At 35.0% G+C, this 20,815-nt stretch overlaps 1 protein-coding gene across 1 annotated transcript in view; it reads left to right on the top strand.

Moving 5' to 3' along the window:
- The window catches only part of COL4A5 (collagen type IV alpha 5 chain), a 237,607-nt gene that overhangs the window by 127,349 nt on the left and 89,443 nt on the right, over positions 1–20,815 (top strand). Inside the window, exons 9-21 of the mRNA XM_081223198.1 lie at positions 993–1,073; positions 2,813–2,875; positions 4,502–4,537; positions 4,630–4,671; positions 4,831–4,923; positions 6,549–6,602; positions 6,699–6,755; positions 7,041–7,085; positions 8,648–8,701; positions 10,268–10,309; positions 12,329–12,461; positions 19,071–19,244; positions 19,586–19,669. Of these exons, the coding sequence (XP_081079324.1) occupies positions 993–1,073; positions 2,813–2,875; positions 4,502–4,537; positions 4,630–4,671; positions 4,831–4,923; positions 6,549–6,602; positions 6,699–6,755; positions 7,041–7,085; positions 8,648–8,701; positions 10,268–10,309; positions 12,329–12,461; positions 19,071–19,244; positions 19,586–19,669 (958 nt within the window). The remainder of the gene's footprint in view (positions 1–992; positions 1,074–2,812; positions 2,876–4,501; positions 4,538–4,629; positions 4,672–4,830; positions 4,924–6,548; positions 6,603–6,698; positions 6,756–7,040; positions 7,086–8,647; positions 8,702–10,267; positions 10,310–12,328; positions 12,462–19,070; positions 19,245–19,585; positions 19,670–20,815) is intronic.

The following is a 20,815-nucleotide window of genomic DNA, read 5'->3' as shown; positions in this document are numbered from 1 at the left end:
TTAACTTCATAAATTGCCCTTCTTTACTACCCAAACTAATTTCCTCCACTATTTCTTTTTTTTAGTTGAAATATATTTGATATATAACATTGTGTAAATTTAAGGTGTACAACATGTTAATTTGATACATTTATATTTTGTAATGTGATCACCATTATAACGATAGTTAGCCCCTCCACCACGTCACATAATTATTATTTCTTTTTAGTCCTACACTGTTTCTTTTTTTTTTAATTTATTTTTGGCTGTGTTGGGTCTTCGTTGCTGCACGTGGGCTTTCTCTAGTTGTGATGAGCGGGGGCTACTCTTCATTGGGGTGCATGGGCTTCTTATTGCGGTGGCTTCTCTTGTTGCAGAGCACAGGCTCTAGGCACACGGGCTTCAGTAGTTGTGGCTTGCGGGCTCTAGAGCGCAGGCTCAGTAGTTGTGGCGCACGGGCTTAGTTGCTCTTTGGCATGCGGGATCTTCCCGGACCAGAGCTTGAACCCATGTCCCCTGCATTGGCAGGCAGATTCTTAACCGCTGCGTCACCAGGGAAGCCCTCCACTGTTTCTTTATCATGTACCATGTAGTTTTCCTTTATAGTCCTAAACAGAAAATTTTGTCATCTTATTTGTTTATGCATTATGGTCTGAATTTCCCCAGTATATTATTAGCACAATAAGAACAGAAGTCTTGTTTATCTTCTTCACTACAAAGCATCCAAAGCCTAACACAATTCTTGGCAAATATTTATATTTAATAAATGTTTTTAATGAATGAGTAACTAAAGGTATGACAGGTTCTTAATAAATCGACTGTACTTCAGTGTACTCTGGCCACTTCCTCATTTTCCTTTAAAAGGTAAATTTATTCATGTTAATTACTGAGATCACCTAATCTTTGGGGACACTTCTGTGACAGATTGAATTCTCAGATTACTTTTTTGTGTTCTTGCCAGTTTTCATGTATCATAACTATTACTTACAATTTCCATTGATGATTTCTTTCAGGGAGAACCAGGTAGTATAATTATGTCATCACTGCCAGGTCCAAAGGGTAATCCAGGATTTCCCGGTCCTCCTGGAATACAAGTAAGCATCTGGTGATTTTCTTCTTTGCTATACTGATTAAATCAGACCACAGCATCTCTTTTTTATCCTCAGCCTTTAATACTCTCTATTTTAGTTATAGAAATTATCACCTGAGGTTTGATAGATATTGCAGGTACCTTGTACGTGAAAATAAAAGTATTCTGGACCAGGGAGAATTTTAAGAAGCGCTGCTTTGTTCTTTTAACTCTCAGTCCAGTTTCCATGGAAATTTTTGTTTTGGGGTTTCGCAGCAGAAATAGGCTTCTATATTCTTATTCCTATGCTGTGGGGATCAGTAGGGTGGTAGGAGTAAATGATCTGATTAAAAATAAAAATTGTGGGTTTTCCATTTAAGATATTAGAAGACATAATTTGTAACATTATCAGTTATATATAACATGAACATATTTTGAAAGCTAAAAGAATAAAATTTATACATAGTGAACATCAAGTATAATCTTCAGAAAAAATAGTCATGTCAGCCTACACATAACATACATGGAGACAACAATAACTTTTGGGAATTTATAGATTAGGAAATTAATTTCTTGAGGTTTATTTTTCATGAAGATTGATCCCTTTGCCAAAAATAAAAATCAGCACTTTCTAGTATTTGATCACTAAGATACAATTTCAGGAACATTTTTCATTAGCCACCTTCTCATTCCATACTTGATATAACCCATCCATATGTTCTTAAGTACTCCCAATCTTTTATCTCTTATAAATTTGTATTATGTTATATTTGAAAATATCAGAATACATGAAAAATATATGTAGGTTATGAAGCATAACAACCAAATGAACACTTATGAACCCAACACAGTGTTTAAGAACTAGAACATTACAAATAATTTTGAATCAACCTGTGGTTTCCTTGGCAGCCACATCCTTCTGCGTTCTCCCAAGACGTGACTACCATTCTGGGTTTTCCATTGCTTCTTAAAAATAGTTTTATTATATATGCATATATCTTTAAACAAGAGTATTTAGTTTTTGAAATAATACAAAATTTATGTGTAGTTTTCTCCAACTTTTTCTATTTGATATGTTAAGATTCATCCATATTATTGTATGTGGCTGTAGTTCATTCAGTTTCACTTCCGTATAACAGTCCTCATTTGAATATACTAGAATTTGTTTCTCTGATCTCCTATTGTTGGATATTTGGGTTGTTTTGAGATTTTTTTAAATTACAGAATAAACCAGGATTTATACCTAGATATAAAATTACTAGATTTCAGGGCAGTCAAAATTTCAACTTCTTAAGATGCCAAATTGTGTTCCAAAACAGTTACATCATTCCCTTATCTTTTGTCCCAGTTATTCCCACTTCACTCTTTGTCTTTAATCTTATTTATTTTTATTTTAAAATTAGAGAAACTACCTTGAATCTAGTAGCCTTTCTCTTCCCATTTCTAGCATAAAAGCCCCACTAAATGCCCATCATTATTGCTTTATATTTTAAAACTTCCTTACTATATGTTTGTCCCGCATTTGTTATGTACCACTGTAAAACATAAGTTTTCTAATGCACCCATTCTGTTTAGTTGAATTTCTTTATAGTTATTTAATGCTTTTATTCGTCTACATTTTAAAATTCTGCTTCTAACACTTCAAAATTATAGACTTGTAGAACAGAATTCTGGCAACTGAAGTTAGAATTTCATCCATTTAGCTTTTTATACAATACAGTGAGAGTTTTTTTCTCATCCTTTTCTTTACTTCCTTTGTAACAGGGCCCAGATGGTCCCCCTGGTATACCAGGGCCAATTGGTCCCCTAGGACCACCAGGTTTGATGGTAAGCTTGCTTCTGTAATTTCATTTCTCCTTTTCTTTTGATTTCTTTCACAAATATTAATATTATTTGTATTACTTGAAATTATAATGTATTTACAGTGTTCATGATCTATAGTTTTCTTAAATTTTCTTATTTATGGGAGATTTTACAGTGTTATGGTGAACAATATATATGCTAAGTAATAGCTCCATTTTATAGATGGAAAAAATGAAGTAAACAAAAGGAAAGATTTAAAATATTTTGTCAGTTCTGGCCATCTTATGAAGTCTTCTAAGACAGTTCTTTAGTCACTTGATGAAATATGTTTCTTCAAGCTGTGGTTTGCTGTTAAAGAGGTATTCACAAAACAGGTATTCACAAAAAAATTGGCTCTCATTTCTTAAGGACCTGTAACAAAACAGTAGGATTGGTGAGGGTAGTGAATCACTGTGCAATGGGATAAGGATTGGTATTCCCAGGAAAGAAGCAAAAAACTTATAAAGACCCTGAATGTGCAACCAGTTCTCTTACTTTACTACCTGTATGGTCACTTACATTTTCTACTCTAATAAATTGTAAGTACCTTTACCCTTGAAATACTTAGATTTCATTCAAGTCATGTTTTAGACTTAGAGCTCTGCTGTTGCCCTTTTAAAAGGGCAAGAAAATTGTACTTCAGTCAAAGTAATTTCTCATATGCCACTCTATCTCTCATCTACCATATATTTAAGTGACAGTTTTCATTATACCTTTATAGAGTGTACATTTTTGCTTGTGAAAATTGGTCCTCTATTCATGAATGAAGGAAATAACATTCGATAAATACTAGAAGATCTACCAGAAAAAGATTGTGATTTTGGCTTTTTTAGAAATCTTTGGTAGAGGATTAGAAAACCTCTGAGTTTAGCTTGTTTTAGTTGTAGGTGTCTTGCAAAACATGAGATTCTGGACCATGGCACTTTTTCCTAACTCTGTTATTTACAACCTTGGCCTACCCTAGGTGTATTGTTACACCTTGAATTCCGTTAACTCTTGTGACCACATAACAGATTCACTCTGTACTTCTTAATGTCCCTGCAATTAACCCTGATTCAACAGATGAAGCAAAGTCTTAGAAATGCCACCAAGGTACAATATGTAAATAAATAGGTCAGCTGACATCAAGAAGTGATGTACTTGGGCAGACAAATGCCAATTTAACTTTTCAAACCTTGAAACATTCTCAAATATACAAAGATTATATAAAATAAAACTGGAATAAAAAAGTAAACACATGCTTTTGAGAACTAGACAGTTAATTGTCTTATGGTACCTAAAGTTAACCTATAATTCTGATATGATAAATTTGATGTTTGTTGAGATTAATTTTTGTATTGATTTTTGGCACAAGTGCTACTCCTCTGCCTCTACCTATCCTTGCATTTCTTCCCCCGCCCACTTGTAGCCTGTCATGAGAAGTCTCCACAATCATCTAGTTTCTTTAAATCAATTTAAATGTGTGTCTCTGACTAGAAAGCAATGAGAAAAAAAACCCAGGAAATATTATTTTGAAGGGCTTTCTCAGTCCTCACTTTTTATGAAACCAAATAAGTTTTAATATACTCATTAATATAACACTTTTTTCCCTTTTCTATGTTTTATTCTTAGGGCCCTCCTGGCCCACCAGGACTTCCAGGACCAAAGGTAGTTTTCTTTTTTTTTTTTACATCTTTTATTTGGTGTGGATTATTTTTGTTATTGTCAATGAGGTTTTAAATTGAAATCTCTCTCTTCAGGGGAACATGGGCTTAAATTTCCAGGGACCCAAGGGTGAAAAGGTGAGTAAAGGAGAAAGTTGCTTATTTAGTCCTCAGTTTTTTCCTTTCATAGTCATTTGAACTTGTGTTTTTGCTTCCTGCAACTGTCTTAGCTTACATGTTATATTATTGTCTGTTTAAACTATGAAATATCACTTTCTTATTTTATCTTGCAAACAGGGTGAGCAAGGTCTTCAGGGCCCCCCTGGGCCACCTGGGCAGATCAGTGAACAGAAAAGACCAATTGATGTAGAGTTTCAGAAAGGAGATCAGGTGAGTATGTAGGGAGGAAATCAATGAATATCTTGCTATGAAAGTAGCATTCCATTAAAATGCATTACAAGCTGGAATAAGGTTATATGTGAAAGTCCTTTTAAAATAACAAGGATTTGAGATTATTAAAATTTTAAAATAACTTGATTGAGATAAACTTTATATACCATACAATTCACCCGTTTAAAGGGCACAATTACATATTTTTTAGTATATTCACAGATTGGTGAAACCACCACTACAATTTAATTTTAGAACATTCTCATGAGCCCCCTCCAACTAAACCCCATACCAGTTAGTTGTGACTCCCCATTTCTCCCCAAACTCTCGAGCCCTGGGCAACCACCAATCTAATTTTTGGCTCTGTAGATTTGCCTATTTTGGACATTTTTATAGATGGAATCATATAATATACGGTCTTCTCTGTCTGGTTTCTTTTACTTATTATAATGTTTTCAAGTTCATCCATGTTGTAGCATGCATTGGTACTTTGTTCATTTTTATGGCTGAATAATATTCCTATGTGTGTATATTCCACATTTTATTTATTAATTCAACAGTTGATGGGCACTTGGATTTTTCTCCATTTTTGGCTATTATGAATAATACCTTTATATACAAAATCAAGTCATGGTAAGATAGACTGTCATTGTTTTAGATGACTGTGTTCTCTACATTTCACTGATATGCAGGGAGAAAGATGGTATTACTGTATAAAATCTTGTCATTTTTAGAAATAATTTTCTGATACCTTGCTTCTACTAGAGTAGATGAGGGGATCAAACACATCTTTTATAGAATAGTGGCTCACCCTTCAATAGAGTGTGTGCGCTGTTGTTTCACTTAAATGCTAATAAGAAAGTTAAGAATAAAGGACAAATTATACTGAAACTCTACCATCAATATATATTGGGCCATTTAAATCTCTGCCAAAATGTATGTGTGTTATATAGCTCCCAAATCTCCAAGTTTTAGGTACCCTTGCCTTTTATAAAATATTTTATAAGAATAAAAAACCATTAATACTTTTGGGACTTCCCTGGTGGCGCAGTGGTTAAGAATCCGCCTGCCAATGCAGGGGACACGGGTTTGAGCCGTGGTCCGGGAAGATCTCACATGCCATGGAGCAACTAAGCCCGGGTACCACAACTACTGAGCCTGTGCTCTAGAGCCCGTGAGCCACAACTGAGTCTGCGTGCCACAACTACTGAAGCCCACGCATCTAGAGCCTGTGCTTCACAACAAGAGAAGCCACCGCAATGAGAAGCCCTAGCACTGCAACGAAGAGTAGCCCCCACTCACCGCAACTAGAGAAAGCCTGCGTGCAGCAACAAGGAACCAACACAACCAAAAATAAAATAAATAAACTCAAAAAAAATCATTAATACTTTAATTTGAAGTGTTTTCTTGCTATTTACCTCAAAACTTGGCTTGTCCTAAAAATTAGCTGAAATGAGCAAAGATGGCTCTAGATTTTTTGCCTAGTAGATTTCAACTTTGAATTTGAAACATCTTATCTTTGGTTATATTACATGAGTTTGTAGTTCAGCTTGTTAAAAGTGTTCCTAGCTAGCTCTAGTACTAACAGTATTTATATTGCTTTCCTTCTCCCTACTACTACATAGGGACTCCCTGGTGACCAAGGGCCTCCTGGACCTCCAGGGATACGTGGTCCTCCAGTAAGTAACCTAAAATTCTTTAGCATCATTTAATGTAAATTGATATTGACACATAGTACTCCATGAACCAATGTAAAATTACTTTTTTGTGTACAGGGTCCTCCAGGTGGTGTGAAAGGTGAGAAGGGTGAGCAAGGAGAGCCTGGCAAAAGAGTAAGTGTTACGGCTATTAATACTCTTTGCAAAATATTTTAAATATGTCTGTGTGTGTGCGCATGCCGGTGCACGTGCACATGTAGGTCATTTTCTTTTTTTCCTCTTAAATCCTGCTTTCATTGCCTCAAAATGTCATGACTGACATATTCATTTATTTATTATAACACTGAAGTCCAAAAAGTCTACTTAAGAGAGTCCCAGGCAGGAAAAACTTGTTATATTCTTTAACCTTATATTTACAAATAACAAGTATATATTCTTACATTTCCTTGAATCCTATAGGGTAAACCGGGCAAAGATGGAGAGAATGGCCAACCAGGAATTCCAGTGAGTATTTAAAGTCTATCCCTTCCCTCAAAAATAAAATGGCAACATTTGTACATGTTGGTAAAGAAGCAGGATGGCAAAGAAGCTTGGGTTTGGAAATAGTTTAAATTAATAGAAATTTAGTTTTCTTTCTTTTCTGAATGTGAATTTGAAATTTCTCTGTTTTTCAAGACAGATTTTTGTCAGATTTATTGAGATATAATTTGTATACAGTAAAATGAACCATTTTTAGTGCACAGTTCTGTGTATTTTGCTAAACACATACAGTTGTGTAATGATCTCCATAATAAAAAATAGTTCCGTCCCCTCAAAAGTTCCCTCACGATCCTTTGTAGCTATTCCCTACCCTTCCCCAAAGCCCCTGGAAACAACTGATCTGTTCTCCATCCATATAATGCTGCCTATTCCAGAGTGGCATATAAATGGAGTCATATTGTGTATAGCTTTTTGAATCAGAATTCTTTCATATAGCATAACGCACTGTACTGTATATCCATAGTTCATTAACTTTTAATTGCTGACCAGTATGTGGTTATATGGATGTACCAAGGTTTTTTTATGCATTTACCCATTGAAGGATATTTTAGTTGTTTCTGGTTTTGGCCATCATGAATAAACTGCTAAAAACATTCACATACTATTTTTTGTGTGAATGTAAGTTTTTTCAGTAAAAGTTTTGACATATAATTCTAATTGCTACCAAAAAAAAGAGGAAAATAAAATATGCAAGTCCAGGAACACTATTTCAGGCAGCCTCAGTTTCAAGAGTATCCACCATAGATGTTAAAAGAGGTTTTCCAGGACAGATGGAAAATTTGATGAAATTTGGAGACTATTCTGAAGGAAAGGGAGCATTCTTAACAAGACTGGAAGTTATAAAGTCAGATAAATTGATTTCCAGATGATTTTCCTAAACAGGCAGTCCTCAGCTTATAAACTCTAGATTCACCAATGGCTTAAACATATAAAATGGCATAAGGTGGGGTTAAATTCAGGACCTCAGTTACTGGCTTCCTTTGGAACAGTGATTTAGGCAGCCATGATGTTCAGCAATTGCCTCTGATTGTTTCTGACTGATATCCCCAGGGAAAACGCTTTTCTCTGTTTGCAGTGAGAGAAATAAAATTAGGTCAAATAAACATAGCCATGCAAGTGGGATCTTTTTGGGAACCACCAGACAGGTCAAAAATGACAATTCTCTGGGAATGGGGCTTTGAAGAAGCTTCAACCTGGTTCTTTCCCTTCCAGTTGCTGCTGTGCTGCTGGTTTTTACCTTGATTGTGAGCTGTTGGTTTTCAAGGCTACTGCGGAGCTGAGGAAGTGTGATGGGAATAGAGCCACAAACCTCTGTGTTCTCACCAAGATTCAATCTTTTATTATTTTTTTTCAAGAAACACTTCCTGGATTGCTGCAAGCCTTTGGTTAATTTCTAGAGTTCTAAAAAGGTTGACTCTGACCATTTTTGCAAGTGTCCTTGTTGCTTTCAAGGAGGAGAGGATTTTTGGAGGTCCTAATTACTCCACCATTTTTGCTGATGTCACTCTGTCTTCCATGTTTTAAAGGGTTTGCCTGGTGATCCTGGTTACCCTGGTGAACCAGGAAGGGATGGAGAAAAGGTAAGAATTTTAACACTTTGAAGTGACTGGTTTTATTCCAGTTAGTACAATCATTTTCTTGCCCAAGTTTGAGTTATAAATGAAAAAATTCTAAATAACTAGCTTTTGTATTCAAAAATACCTTCTTTATCCATCTTTTGGTGTTGCTCCCTTTTCTGTTATACCAGTTCCTCTAAATTTTCACTCACTATTCTAAATCACAGTCCATGTGATAGAAATACATGGAGAAATGTTTAACTTTAGCATTTCCATTGTTAAAAGTTGATGCCTTTGCTTTGAGCATGTATCGGCAAAACTTTTGTTCTCCAGAAAGAGGATTCAGCACTATTTTAGTCAGGTCCTCATACTAAAAAGGCTTATATAGTTGTGAATTTAGAATGTTGCCACTAAACATTTCCATTCTCTATGTAGTTATTGTCTGGAAGTCTGTGGCTAATTCTTTGTTGTTTTTTCATTTGGCTATACAGACTGACTGAAGTCATTTATTTAGCAGCCTATTTTAAAAGTGACTTTGAAAGAATGTATGAAGCACACAGTTCTCCTATTTATAGCAAATCACAAAACATCCAGTTTTCCAATCTCTCTGATCTTTAATTGCTTTCTATGAAAACCAAAACTGAAAAGCTTTGTTCTGCAGGCAAGGAGGGAAAGGTGTTACAAACTTGAATGTACCCAGAGGGTACACGTTTTAATGGTGGTTTATCTCCAAACTAGATCCAAGTTCTAGCTTGGCTTTAGAGGCACAGCTAGAATAAAAGAAGATAATAAATACTCAGAGAATAGAATTTTATTTTTCTAGTGTAAGTAAAGTTATAGAATAGAGTATCTTCTTAAACTAAAAGGAGTTTATAGATAGATGAAAGGTTCCTATGAACAAGTCTAGAATGAGAACAGAGGTGTGAGAGAGATATTTATTCTTGGGTCTTGGCCAGTAGAGTAACAGTTGAATACTGTGTTCTTCAGCTGTTGTAGCTACTGGTTAAGGGTAAATAGTTTTGTCTGAATTTGTCTTTCATTAGATTCTAAGAGCAAAGTCACAAAAGTAATTATGATTTATTAACTGTTCCTGATGATAGTTAAGTCCATCAGCTCTAAAATATCTGTCACTGATGGAAATGACACTAAATTTATGCCGTTGACAAGTTTTTTTGAAACGGAACATGGCTAAATGTAAAAAACACAAATGTAATGATTATAGCTGATTCTAGTGCTACCAGTTTGTAAATCAGCATCTTCTTTATAGAGTATTTATAGTTTGCTGGAAAATAAGAATCTTAAAATCAAAGGATGTTACAGCTAGACATACCTTAGAAGTCTGGTCTATATATAAGGCAGAGAAGTTAATTGATTTAGTCATCATCATAGAGCTTGTAAATCTGAGACAACATCGCAGGTCTTCCTAGGCTTAGCTAAGTACTGTTTCATTACCTCATTTTGTATTTCTCTTTGAGTTATTTTATTATGGATTTCTGGGTCTTTATGAAACATAGTTATCTGTTATATCTTTGAGGAAATTGATGTTTTCATGTGATTTTTACTAACCTGTTTTACAATTGTATTGAACAGGGCCAGAAAGGTGACATTGGCCCAACTGGGCCTCCTGGACTTGTAAGTTTTTTGTTTCAGTTTTTATTTATTAAATTTATTAGTGCATTTTAATTTTCATGTTTTAATTATATACTCCATACCTTTTCCTCATAGAACACAAAATTCCAAGATCAACTTTTCCTGGCTTAAAAGTCTTTACATCCAAAACTTCAGTGATGTTGACCTCGAAGTCTTTGCATTGTTCTACCTGTATATTACTTCTCCATAATAAAGGTCCAAAATTACGGCATTAGGTTGTTTTGCCTCATGATTGCCAAATCATTTCTCAAGTAACCAGCAGGTGGTGCAAGTGTTGCTTACAAAGTTTCAAAAAAAGAAAGTGTTGAGGAACTAGGGGATTGGTCCTTTCCCCTGCAGAGCTCAGGGGAAAGATGGATTTGGTCTTAATAGGTTTTCTCAATTTGTAATTGTCTGATTCACACCTCTTTCTTCCCTGAGTGTCTGCTTTCTACGGGCTCTTAATCAGAAATGTAGGAAACTGCTCTGTAAAAGAATAGTTGAGGGGTTTACAAATCTTCTGTCATGTTTGCATTCACCATGAAATTCTAGTCAAATATATTTTCATTCTTATTAAGAATAAAATGTCACTGTTACAGTTGACATATTGGTTTTCCTATCATTGAAATTTGCTAAGACTCTTGACTTTAGGCTGCACTGAAGCTGCAAAGGGTCAAGTGCCATAAAACCTATATGTTCAGACATTTGAATAACATTAATTATTTTTGTCCATAGTGAGTGTCAGATATTGATACTTGGTACTTTACCAAATCTAATGAGGAGGTAGTTAAAGAAGATCTTAGACAATTTTTATTCACTTTCATTTTAAAATCAGAGTTTTATTTCTCTAAGAAGCAATTTCTCTGAAAAATGAAATAAAATTTTGATGAACATCAGAAGAAATGGAAATTTTGAGAGTGCAATCCAATCCAACAGCTCACTTCCCCTTTTGAACTACTATCCCAATTCTAGGTCCCACAGATTTCAGTGTCCATTTGTCTGAATATTTCTTATATCCAAAAGAGCCAGGATAAATATCGCACTTTGCCAGTAGGTGATGATTTCTATCTCAAACTGATAGTTTCTTAAATGTAAAGCTTACTTTATAGCTCTATGAAGTTAATTTCTTTATATTTAGATTATTTAAAGTAAAATTATTTAGGCATAAGGTTCTAAGAAGATAGAAAGGGAATGATCAGCTAGTTGATTTTAATTAATAAAGCCTTCCTGGTAGAGATGTGTTTTCTTTTTTATTTCTTTTTTCTTTTTTAAGAAGAAGAAAGAAATATGGGTTGACAAAGAGAAAGATTGGGGGAAGGCATTATAGATGTTTAGAATGGCATATTCAAAGGCAAAAGCAGGAATCTGCAGGATGCATGAACTGGTTATAATCAGACCTCACTCTCCTAAAAGGTCATTCAGGACGTGAAACAGGTGAGAGAGGTATTGGGAGTGAGAAGTAACTTGACAGAGTCCAGCATTAAAAGTGACATCAGATATAGTAAGAAGTAGTGAACAATTTTGAATCCTTCAACAGGATAAGTAACACAGAAAAATTGGTTCTTGAGGAAGTGTGTCCAAGTAGTAGATCTGGATTAAATGGGACAAGCTCAGAGTTGCTTCTGTTAGTCCAAGTGTAAGGTAAGGATAGAAGCTGTTGCAACAAGAAAGAAAGGGACACATTGGAGAGACATTTTTAGTAAAGAATTATCAGGCTTAGGTGATTGGAATGAATCGAATGTGAATTATAAGATAAGAGACATCAAACATAATTCTAGCTCTGTAAGTCTGGGGCTCAGGAGAGTGGTAATATTAGTACTGGCATTGAACATTTTCTAATCTGTTGAAGCATAGAAGTAACATAGAATATGACTCACAATCTTCGTAAGTAGTCTTGATGATTTTGCATCTGAACACTTTGTGACAATGATACACTGTAATCATATGTAGCTGCTAGGTTATTTGCAGAAGAACAAGTCTCTTCCTCTTTGAATTCCTTTATTTTTTTCTTTCATAATAAAGGTAATTCCTAGGCCTGGAACTGGTGTAACTGTAGGAGAAAAAGGAAACATTGGGTTACCTGGCTTGCCTGGAGAAAAAGGAGAGCGAGGATTTCCTGGAATACAGGGTCCACCTGGCCTTCCTGGACCTCCAGGTAAAAGAGACTGTGCTGTACTTAATAGCCTTGAATTTATAGTATCTTTACTAATCCAAGTATACAGCATTATCATACTAGTTCCAGGGTGATCATGGCCGTAGAAGACAGAGGTATTTTTTAATGGACAGAAACTTCTCAACTCTTACTATAGCTTTTCTCACCAAGTTTCTTACCTGTACTTTAAAAAAAAAAAAAGAAAAATGAAAAGTTATTTGAATAGTGTCCTTTTACCCTAAAAAAATACCATTTCTACCTTTTGTTATTAATAAATTACACCAAACAGTACTGTGATCCAAAAATTAATCATTATACCTTTCATGCTGTTATGAAAGGGAACATTGTGCTAATAATGCCTAGTTATATAAGATTTACTGTATTTTTATATAGTAAATAGCACTATCCACTTAGAATTCCAGAAACATCTACCTAGAAATCCCCATGGTGATTTTGCTGTGCAGTAAAATCTTGGAGCTCAATACTGAGTTGTATATCATTCCTTTGTTGAAGATACACAGTATAGTAGAACATTTCTAATTTGGCCACAAACTGAGCAGTACCCTTGTTTAGCGTGTTTATTTGGATGTTCTGTGAAATGAGGTGATAGTAAGGATTTATGTAAAAGTTGAAAAAACATCCACAGTATCTGTCACACATACATGTATAATAAATTATGGTTACTTTTCCTTCAAAAATATTTGGCTAATGAAATATTAACATGATGAGATGAGTGACACTCAGTGTTCCTCCCAAGGAGAAAGAGAATAAATTGTGGGTCCCATTTTGCTCTAAGTATGCACTTTGGATTTCGAGCTTCAAGGTAATGGACTAAACACATACTGTGTCTGGAAAATTGAGATAAGGAATTCTCCAAGGATGTAGCAGAAAAGTTAAAGTGTTAGCTAGTATTAAATAAAATTTAAGACGCACAAAGGATAAACCTAGAAGTCCCAAAATCCAGCATGAAGGAGTTCAAGGAGAGAATAGGGCAAGAAGCAATATTTGAAAAATTAATGGCTGAGAACTTCTATCTATTAAAAAATGATTCCCTGTGAAAAGGCTTATGAATTACAAAGCAAAAGTAAAATAATAATACAAAAATACGTAACTAGACACATTTTAGGGACATTTTAGAATTTAAGGGTAAAAAGAAATTCTTAAAAACTGTCTGAGAGCAAAGGCAGATCACCTACAAAACAGTGAGAATAAGAGGAAGATAATGGAGCATATTTTCAAAGTAATAAGGAAAAATAACTATGAATTTGAGATTCTATATTACATCAAACTATCATCCTAGTGTGAAGATGGGATGCTTAGAAAGTTTACTACCTCCAGATCTTCTCTGAAATAGTTACTGGAGGTTTTACTCCAAGAAGAAGACAATAAATTCAGGATGAAGTTGGCAGTGGGGGTGGGTAAGATACAAGAACCAGTGGTTAAGAAAGATATTGATAAAGTATTTTAAGTCTACATAAGTATGGATCATAAAAAATAACAGAAATATTTTAAGTAACAATATGGAAGTATAATTGTACATATGACTAACACAGGATATGGACATACAGAGAGAATGGAGAAGTGAATGATAAGGTTTTTTGTCTTGTTAGAGGGAGAGAATATAAATATCATTAACTCTCTTAAGTTTTTCAAAAAATATAAGTTTTAGTACATAGGTTAAACATTTTAATAGTAACCACTAGAAAAGAATAGAAAGAATATACATTACTTACTTGTTGAGGAAAGAAGATGACCAAAAAGCTGGATCTATGTCACACAGATTAGGATTGGGACAAAACAGACACAGAAAAACCTGAATAAATAGAAAAAAAATAAATAAAATGACAAGAAGAAGTTAAAAATAAATCAGCAACTCTAATAAATGTGAAAGGATTAAACACTGATTAGTAGACAAAAACTAAAATAAAATTGGAATAAAAATATCTGTATGCTGTGCACAGTAGACATATCTAAAGGAAAACAACATAGAAAATTTGAAAATAAAGCAATGGGAAGATATTAAGCAAATGCTACCAAAAGGAAAGCTGGTTTAGCAATTCTAATACAGTATGAAATGGAATTCAATGAAAAAAATGCATTAAAAAACAAATTTTTCACATGGACAAATAGACAACTTATACCACACTGATATAAAGGTCACTAAACTTATGTATCTAAAAATATAGCTTTGAATATGTAAAATGAAAACTGATAAACTACAAGGGATAATTTGGCAACTCCCCAATATATCAAGTAAGTGAAAAACAAATAAGGATATAAATGATTTGAGCAACACAATTAAGCTGTATTTATGGGGGAGAGAGAAAAACTGTGTGTGCAGCAGAGAATGTACATTCTTTTCAAACACACATGAAGCATTTATAGAAATTGACTCTACTAGACCAGAAAAAATCTTTTAAAATTATATGCGGGCCATGCTCTGTGACCACAGTGAAATGAAGTCAGAAATTAACAACAAAAAGCACCAAATACTTGTATATTAAAGTGCATATTTCTAAATAACTCTAGAGGTAAAGAGAATACAGAAATGGAGATGATGAACTACTAAATGCTAAATAAACAACCTCGTATCAAAACTCATTGTACCCTTAATTTATCACAAAATTAGAGATACTGAAAATAAATGAACTAAGTTGGAAAAATAATAAGAAATAAAACAAGCACATGCCATTTGCAGCAACATGCGTGGACCTAGAGATTGTCATACTGAGTGAAATAAGTCAGACAGAGGAAGACAAATATCATATGATAGCGCTTATATGTGGAATCTAAAAAAAGGCTACCAATGAACTTATCTACAAAACAGAAATAGAGTTACAGATGTAGAAAACAAACTTATGGTTATCAGGGGGCAAAGGGGGGGAGGGATAAATTGGGAGATTGGGATTGACATATACACACTACTGTATACAAAATAGATGACTAACAAGTACCTACAGTATAGCACAGGGAACACTACTCAGTACTCTGTAATGGCCTATATGGGAAAAGAATCTAAAAAAGAGTGGATATATGTATATGTATAACTGATTCACTTTGCTGTACATCTGAAACTAACACAACATTGTAAATCAACTATACTCCAATACAAATTTAAAAAAAAGCACAAAAAAGCACAAACAAAATAGATGGAAAAACTTGAGAAAGGTAAAAATAAAATATGATCAAGATAAAGGGAAGAGAAGGCACAAATAAAATCAGTAAAGAAAAAAATATTATTACCATAAATACAATTAAAATTTTTAGATTACAACAAAACTATAAAACTATGTCAATATATTTTAAATTCTAGGTGAAATATACGTTCCTTATGAAACAGAAAACATAAAGTAATACAATTTTCCCGAGAAAGTAGGACACCTAAGTAGATCAATTACCATAGAAGATTTTGAAACGTTAATGGTCTCCATGAAAAAGCATTGGTTTTGTGGGTGGTTTTTTAGAGTTTTATGGATGAAATCTACCAAGTTCTTGAGCAGGTGATTCTCATAGTTTATAAACTGTTTCAGAACATTTTTTTTTAAAAGGAAATTCAGTTTAGCAGTATCAGTACCAAACCACCAAGGAGATACACTGGAAATAACTATAGTTCAATATCATTTATGAATGTGGACGTAACAATCTTAAATAAAATATTATCAAATCAATCCAGAAGTATATTAAACAATATGATATTATGACCAAATAGATTTTACCCTAAGATTGCAAGGATGGTTCAACATCACTGTAATTGACCACATTGACATATTAAAAGAGAATAGGCCAATAGATGCAAAGAAAACAGTAAAATTCAATACTTATTCATTTTCAAAAGGAAAAAAAAATTCTTAAACTAACATTAGGGACTTCCCTGGTGGCGCAGTGGTTAAGAATCTGCCTGCCAATGCAGGGGACATGGGTTCGAACCCTGGTCCAGGAAGATCCCACATGCCATGGAGCAGCTAAGCCCATGCATCACAAGTCCTGAGCCCACGCACCTAGAGCCTGTGCTGGGCAACAAGAGAAGCCACTACAATGAGAAGCCCATGCACCACAACGAAGAGCAGCCCCTGCTTACCACAACTAGAGAAAGCCCACACTCAGCAACGAAGACTCAACATAGTCATACATAAACAAATAAATAAATAAATAAATTTATTTTTTTAAAAACCCTAAGATTAAAAGGGAACTGTCTTGAAGACCTAAATAGACATTTCTCCAAAGAAGACATACAGATTGCCAAGAGGCACATGAAAAGCTGCTCAACATCGCTAATTATTAGAGAAATGCAAATCAAAACTACAATGATGTATCACCTCACACCAGTTAGAATGGGCATCATCAGAAAATCTACAAACAACAAATGCTGGAGAGGGTGTGGAGAAAAGGGAACCCTCTTGCACTGTTGGTGGGAATGTAAATTGATACAACCACTGTGGAGAACAGTATGGAGGTTCCTTAAAAAACTAAAAATAGAATTACCATATGACCCAGCAATCCCACTACTGGGCATATACCCAGAGAAAACCACAATTCAAAATGGCACATGCACCCCAATGTTCATTGCAGCACTATTTGCAGTAGCCAGGTCATGGAAGCAACCTAAATGCCCATCGACAGATGAATGGGTAAAGAAGATGTGGTACATATATACAATGGACTATTAGACATAAAAAGGAACGAAACTGGGTCATTTGTAGAGACATGGATGGATCTAGAGACTGTCATACAGAGTGAAGTAAGTCAGAAAGAAAAACATATCGTATATTAACACATATATGTGGAATCTAGAAAAATGGTACAGATGAACTGGTTTGCAAGGCAGAAATAGAGGCACAGATGTAGAGGACAAATGTATGGACACGAAGTGGGGAAAGTGGTGGTGGGGTGGGGTGTTGTGATGAACTGGGAGATTGGGATTGACATATATACACTAATATGTATAAAATGGATAACTAATAAGAACCTGCTGTATAAAAAAATAAAATAAAATTCAGAAAAATAAAAAAGGAACTGTCTTGGGCTTCCCTGGTGGCACAGTGGTTGAGAGTCTGCCTGCCAACGCAGGGGACATGGGTGCGAGCCCTGGTCCGGGAAGATCCCACATGCCGTGGAGCAACTAAGCCTGTGCGCCACAGCTACTGAGCCTGCGCTCTAGAGCCCACGAGCCACAACTACTGAAGCCCATGCGCCTAGAGCCCGTGCTCCACAACAAGAGAAGCCACCGCAATGAGAAGCCCAGGCACTTCAGTGAAGAGTAGCCCCCGCCCGCCGCAACTAGCGAAAGCCACACACAGCAACAAAGAACCAAAGCAGCCAAAAGTAAATAAATAAAATAAATAAATTTATATAAAAAAGGGAACTGTCTTAATTTGATGGCAGAATATAAGACTTGATGTCTTATATTCTCTTGAAGCTATTTACTTCATACAGGAAGTACAGGACTGTTCAGGAAATGTCATACTTTTTGGTGAAACATCAGGAGCATTCTCATTCAAGTCAAAAATAAGATAAAGATATGGTCACCAATACTGTTTGTTCTTATACTGAAGATCCCAGCCAGCATACTAAGTCTTGAAAAAAAAGAGGTGTATGGATAAAAAACAAAAAGCAAACTAAATTTTGGTTATTCACAGGCCATGTGATAATCTACCCATAGAGCCTAAAAGAATCAAATGACAAATTACCAGAACTTAGAATGTTTGCAAGGTAGCCAAATATGAGTTGCAAACTTAAATAACTTACCTTCCTCTAAACCAGCAATAAAATAATTAAACGTACAAGAGGACAAAATCCAGTTAACAAAAGTAACAGTCATAAAACTGACATTAGCAATCAGGTTTACCCATGAATAAACCAAACAAAAGATGTGTAAGATCTCTTTCATAACTTTGTAAAATACTATTAAATAATATAAAATTAATAAATGGAAAGATATAATACTTAATTATTACTTGATGCAAGAACTCAATATTATATACAGGCAATTCTACCAAAATTTAATCTTTAAATTCAAATTAATCTTATTCAAATTACAATGGTTTTTAAAGAAATGAAACTGACAAGCTGACTCTGAAATTCACTTGGAAGAGTAAATTTGTAAGTGTAGTGAAGATGGTTTTAAAAAGAACAAAGATGGGCATATTTTCCTTACCAGTTTTGAAAACATTATAAAGCTGTAGTAATGAAAAAGTGTGTTAATGATGCAGGAACAGATAGTGGAACAGAAGAATGTCCAGAAACAGAACCACGTTTACATGAGAACTTTGAGATGTCTCTTTTTTTCCTGTAAATGGCTTCCTGGTATTTCTGAGATTAAAAAGATCATAGTGTCAAAGGAGAGTGAGTAGAGAGTTAGTTATTAGTACATTTCCAAAAGTAATAAAGCTACATTAAATTATTCTTTCTTATACTCAAAGTAGTACTTACATTATTGGAACTTTCCATCTTTTCTCTAGATGTTGATTCTCATAGAAAAAACTAAGAACATAACTGGTATTATACATTAAAGGAAGATCTTATCATTACTTAATGTCTCATTGAGACCCAAAGTAATATGTCTAAGATAAGATCATTTTGATCACTTTTAATGGGTATTTGTTTTTATCCTAGGACTTGCAGTTACAGGTCCTCCTGGGCCCCCTGGCTTTCCTGGGGAAAGGGGCCAGAAAGGTGATGAAGGTCCACCTGGAATTTCCATTCCTGGATCTCCTGGACTTGATGGACAGCCTGGGGCTCCTGGCCTTCCAGGGCCTCCTGGCCCTCCTGGCCCTCACATCCCTCCTAGTAAGCTATAGTTTTTTTCCTGTTAAGTTCTATTGTTGTTTTTGTTTTGTCTTTATTTATAAGTGAATCTAGCTGAAGGTTGGCATCATTCTTTGTATTTCTGACAGCTAAATATTCTTCCACTGCTTCTACTTTTGATTTTTGGTGATTATTTGATATTTAGACTTGTTCTTCAAATTATCACTAATATTATATCTTCCTTTTGTTTATAGGTAGTTGTATTAATGCAGAGAAATAACTGAAAATAGATCTTTTTTTTCTAGCCTATCAGACTTTCTCTTTGTTGTCTTCTGGATATTTTACAACAATTGGCTTGCTGTTCTTGTTTTATCTTATCTCAGGTGATGAGGTATGTGAAGCAGGCCCTCCTGGCCCTCCAGGATCTCCAGGTGATAGAGGACTCCAAGGAGAACAAGGAGTGAAAGGTTTGATTCCCATATTCCTTCATCCTTTGAAATCATCAGCAAAATCCCCTATATCCTCCACCCTACCTCAGCCACTCACTCCCATGGTCATACCCCAAGACCACACATTACCAGTAGTGCACACTTCCATATTTTGATTTCCCAAATCTCATTTTGTGACCACTACATCCTATCTTTCTGGCTTACTACCTCTAATAACCTGACTCCAACATTACTTCACACTCACTGAAACCTACCAACTTTGACCGTCCCTCAACCTTTTGATGTCCTTTCTTCTCTCTTAACCCAGCTTAAATTCCATAATCAATCTCATACATAAACTCTTGACACCTTTGCCCTCCTCTCCTGCCATTGTACTCACTTCAACCAAAAGCACAGCCCTGGTAATTCCAAATTACCACCTCTTCTGAGCCTGTGCCTTCCCTCTTCAAACTTCTAACACCTCCTCTTCCATTCTCATTTTAGGATTCTGACTTTGCTTCCTCCTCCACTGACCAATTGAAGCAATAACAAGAGAACTTTCACAGATTGCTGCCACCACCATATTTACCCACCTATTTGCATCTTGCCCCTATATTCTACCTTCCTGCCTATTATTGTTACTGATCCTATCTAAAGCAATTCTTCTGTTTGTACAATAGATTCAGTTTCCTCTTGTTCTCCCCCAAAAATTCATTCCAGAAATTCCTGTCTCTCCCATATCATCAATTTTCCCCTTTTACTGGATCATTCCCAGCAGTATACAAATATGCTTTTTTCACCCATCTAAAAATATTTTATCATAATCCCACTTCCCCTGCCTGATACTACGCCATTCCTCTGCTTCCATTTGGAGCAAAACGCTTCAAGAATTTTCTACTCACTGTCTCTAGATAACTCTACTCTCATTTTCTCTTAAGCATACTCCTCAGGACTTCACTCCCCTCCCCTCACCACTCCATAGATGCTGCTTTTGTCAAAGTCATCAGCAGCCTGTTCACTGCCAATTCAAATATCAAGTCTCAGTCCATTATTTCCTTGATTTTTCCATTCTTTAACACTTTCTTCACTTGGTTTTCAGTATATTACATGCTCTGTTTTTCTTCCTATCTTCCTGGCATATCATATATATTAGATATAGATATAGGTATAGATATGTCTCTCTAT

This window comes from Mesoplodon bidens, assembly GCF_964165515.1.
Source record: "Mesoplodon bidens genome assembly, chromosome: X".
Classification (NCBI taxonomy): domain Eukaryota; kingdom Metazoa; phylum Chordata; class Mammalia; order Artiodactyla; family Ziphiidae; genus Mesoplodon; species Mesoplodon bidens.
The sequence above is the reverse complement of the archived record's forward strand: the minus strand, read 5'-3'. Positions and strand labels throughout refer to the sequence as shown.